General features: G+C 51.7%; 1 protein-coding gene across 1 annotated transcript in view; it reads right to left on the bottom strand.

Annotated features, from left to right (window-relative positions):
- Positions 1-2,377: 2,377 nt before the first annotated feature.
- Positions 2,378-3,997, bottom strand: part of TBRG4 (transforming growth factor beta regulator 4) — a 48,160-nt gene continuing 46,540 nt past the window's right edge. The window contains exon 11 of the mRNA XM_015421003.1: positions 2,378-2,658. Within this exon, the coding sequence (XP_015276489.1) occupies positions 2,557-2,658 (102 nt within the window). The 3' untranslated portion in view covers positions 2,378-2,556. The remainder of the gene's footprint in view (positions 2,659-3,997) is intronic.

The following is a 3,997-nucleotide window of genomic DNA, read 5'->3' as shown; positions in this document are numbered from 1 at the left end:
TCTTTTCACATCACCTCCTGCCTGGTCCTTTTTAACTGGATGCCAGGGATTGAACCTGGGACCTTCTGCGTGCCAAGCAGATGTTCTGCTACTGAGCCACGGCCCCTCTTTACAGCTCTCCAGGGTCTCGGGAGGAGGTCTTTCCTATCGCCTACTGCCTGGTCCTTTTTAACTGGAGATGCTGCTGGGGATTGAACCTGGGACCTTCTGTGTGCAAAGCAGAGGCTCTAGCACTGAGCCACAGCCCCTCTTTACAGCTCTTCAGGGTCTCAGAATGAGGTCTTTTCACATCACCCCCACCTGGTCCTTTCAACTGGAGATGTGTGGGTTGAACCTGGGACCTTCTGCAATGCCAAGCAGAGGCTCTACCACTGAGCCACACACACTCCTCAGTCATGACCTTTTTGCACCAACACCATTTCACCACCCCCTCTCCATGTGTGCACACACGCTCCACAGCCAAGTAGGGAAGCTCCAGAGTTACCGGAGTGGCTGAATGTTGGAAAAGTTTGGAAAAGAAAAGTGGCCCTTTGGGGCACCCAGAACCATGAGCTGTTTACCTACATCCACCAGGGGACCAAACCCTGCCCTCTTCTTCCTTAATATGAGGATTCAGAGTTTATTAGAAAAGACACTGCAGGGCTGGGGGGGAAAATACAGAGGGCAGCCAACATGATTAGGGGTGTCATGATCTGGGCTGTGCCACCAGAGGCCTACTAGGCCCAGGGAGCCTGGCTAGCAGTAGGTGAGGCTGGGCCTACAACTCCCAGAAGCCCCTGAGAGGTTTTGGAGCCAAAATGGACCAATAGGAAAAGAGGAGGGCTTGGAATAAAAGATCTGGAGCAGCAGGAAAAGCTGTTCTTCTTCCCAGAGGGCAGAGCCAGAAGGAAGGCTGCTGCGGGGGAGAGACCCTCATCCTGAGGGAGGGGTGAGTAGTCTAAGGCCACTGCAGATAGTGAGCTAGGGACAGTATATTTAGACGCGTAAGTGCATTTGATCTCTTTTCTTTTCACCCACTTACTGTTATTATTCTGCACCTTGTTGGTTTGACCTCTTATACAATAAACTATTTTCATTGTTCACTCTGCCTGGTCCTCACGCCTGTTATTCGGCCAAATAAGGGAGGTCTGAAGGTCTTGGGAAGGTGCTCTGGGCCTTCTCAAGGGATCCTAAATCCAGAGTGGTGGCAGCGTCAGGGGACACCTCCCCTAAGCCGTGAAAAGGGGGTTGGAACACCTTCCCTAGGAGGAAAGCCTGAAGAGTCCGGGACTTTTCAGTTTGGAAAAGAAACTACTAAGGGGGGACGACGACAGGATAGAGGCTGATAAAATGAGGCATGGGGTGTGGGGAGAGTTAAGAGAAATTTTTCTCCCTCTTCCCAAATACTAGAACTTGAGGACATCCAATGCAGCTCATGGGCAGTAGGTTGAGGATGGACGAAAGGAAATACTGCTTTACACAGAGAGTGATTAAAATGTGGGATTCGCTGCCAGAGGATGTAGTGATGGCTAGAAGCATAGGCAGATATGAAAGGGATGCATGGAGGAAAGGTCTACCAGTGGCTACCAGAGGGAACCTCTGAATCCCAGTGCTGGAAAACAACATCGGGGGAGACCTCAGCCTCTGTGCCCTGTTGCTGGCCCTCCAGAGGAACTGGTTGGCCACTGTGTGAAATGAGATGCTGGACAAGACGGACCTTCATTGGTCTGATCCAGCAGGGCTCTCCTTATGCTCTGGACTCTTCTAATGTTCTTGTCAGGGGAAGGCCTCGGCCTCTCTGCCCTGTTGTTGTTCCTCCAGAGGATCTGGCTGGCCCCTGTGTGAGACGGGAGGCTGGACTACGTGGACCACTGGTCTTTCTTTTGTTCTTATGATCGAGAGGGTGCAGAAGAGAGCGACAAGGATGATCAGGGGTCTGGAGACTGAGTCCTATGAGGAAAGGCTAAGGACCTTGGGAATGTTTAGTTTGGAGGAGATTGAGGGGGGACATGATTGCTCTCTTTAAATACTTGAAAGGCTGTCATGTGGAGGAGGGCCAGGAGCTGTTCCAGTCGGCAGCAGAGGAGAGGACCCGAAGCAACGGGTTGAAATTACCTGCAGAAAGGGATCGGCTGGATATTACGAAACACTTTTTCACGGTCAGAGTGGTTCAGAGGTGGAATCAGCTGCCAGGTGGTGAGCTCCTCTTTCACTGGCAGCTTTCAAGAAGAGGATGGACGGATATTTGTCAGGGATCCTTTAGGCTGGTCCTGCACTGGGCAGGGGGCTGGGCTAGAGGGTCTCCATGGCCCCTTCCAACTCTATGATTCTATGATTCAGGAGCAAGAGTCCTCTTTGCCGTGCAGGACTGGGAGCAGAACAGGCCGCTGAAGGGGAGGCTCTGAACTGTACAACAGACCATTTATTCAAATTCATGTACACAACTGAAAAGGACCCACACTGCTACTCCGCTCGCATTCCCGGCAACCCTGCCATGGATGGGGGGAAGGCCGGAAGGCAGGGACCCCCCTCAGAAGCAGGGCTCCAGAGTCTCTCCTCCTCCTCCCCCTCAAGTCTCTACTTGGCCATATCTTCCGCCACTGCCTTGTTCATCCGGTCCCTGAGAAAGGCGGTCCTCTGCCACTCGGACTTCAAGTCAAGCCATTCGTAATAGGGAACCTGCGACAAAGGAAAAGGGGGGGGGGGAGAGAGAAACTAGGTCAGGCCTCCACGAGGAAGATGAATCAGAGCCACGCCGGTCTGTTCCTGGGGAGAGGTCAGATGTGCCAGTGCAAATCAGCCACATCTGAAAGGCAAGGTAGACTCCTGCGACGGTGCAGAATCACAGGGTTCGGCGGCTGCCGCGGGCCCTGGAGTGCCAAAAAAGCGAGAGCCCCAGTCCGCAGCTTGCGTGAACGCTCGTGAAGCTGCCTTCTGCAGAAGCAGACTCTCAGTCCACCCAGGTCGGTCTTGTCTGCTCTAACCGGCAGCCAGTCTCCAGGGTCTCAGGCAGAGAAAAGTCTTCCCCATCCCCTCCTGCCTGGTCCTTTCAACTGCAGATGCTGCTGGGGATTGAACCTGGGACCTTCTGTGTGCCAAGCAGAGGCTCTTCCACTGAGCCACAGCCCCTCTTTACAACTCTCCAGGGTCTCAGGCGAAGGCCTTTCCCATCACCTCCTGCCTGGTAGCCTGACTAAGGACCCCGACACACTTTATGATTTTAGGATTTTATGATCTGATTTGTAACTGAATGTTCAAATGATTTTATATGGATTTTAAAGGCTATTTATGTACCAACCTATGTAAGCCACCCTGAGCCTGTTTCCCGGAGTACAAATCAAATAAATCAAATAAACAAATAAATAAATTTGAAATGGAAAGAACCCACCACGGAATAAAAGAGAGCCGAGAGAACAACAAGAAAAACCCTGCTGTTCGGGCGCCTGGTAGGCATTCACACACACACACCCCTTGCACTGTGGTCCTAGTTAGGATGATTTAAATGTCTCTGTAAACCGCTCCGAGCCCTCGGGAAGGAGTGGTATATAAGCTGAAAGTGTAATGTAATGTAATGTAATAAATAAAAACATGCCCAGTATTAAATCAGGCTGGCACCTAAAGATTATACTTTTGCCGTTTTTAATGCATTATTTTTTTTTACCAAGGACTTCTTTATTCCATGTTTCATCCAAGGAGTTTAGGGGGGCTTTTGTGGTTCTCCATGCCCTCTTTTAGCATAACGACGTGACTCGGATAGCCCAGGCTGGCCCGATCCCATCATATCTCAGACGCTCAGTGGGGTCGGCCCTGACTAGCATTTGGAAGGGCGACCTCCAAGGAATACCAGGGCCAGGACGCAGAGGCAGGCAACAAAATATAAGAACATAGGAGACGCCAATGTTGGATCAGGCCAAAGGCCCATCCAGTCCAACACTCTGTGTCACACAGTGGCCAGAAATACCAGGGGCCATCAGGAGGTCCACCAGTGGGGCCAGGACATTAGAAGCCCTCCCACTGT

The sequence above is a fragment of the Gekko japonicus genome, unplaced genomic scaffold (genome assembly GCF_001447785.1).
Source record: "Gekko japonicus isolate JY-2015 unplaced genomic scaffold, Gekko_japonicus_V1.1 scaffold3717, whole genome shotgun sequence".
NCBI lineage: Eukaryota > Metazoa > Chordata > Lepidosauria > Squamata > Gekkonidae > Gekko > Gekko japonicus.
This window is presented reverse-complemented; position numbering and strand designations above follow the sequence as displayed.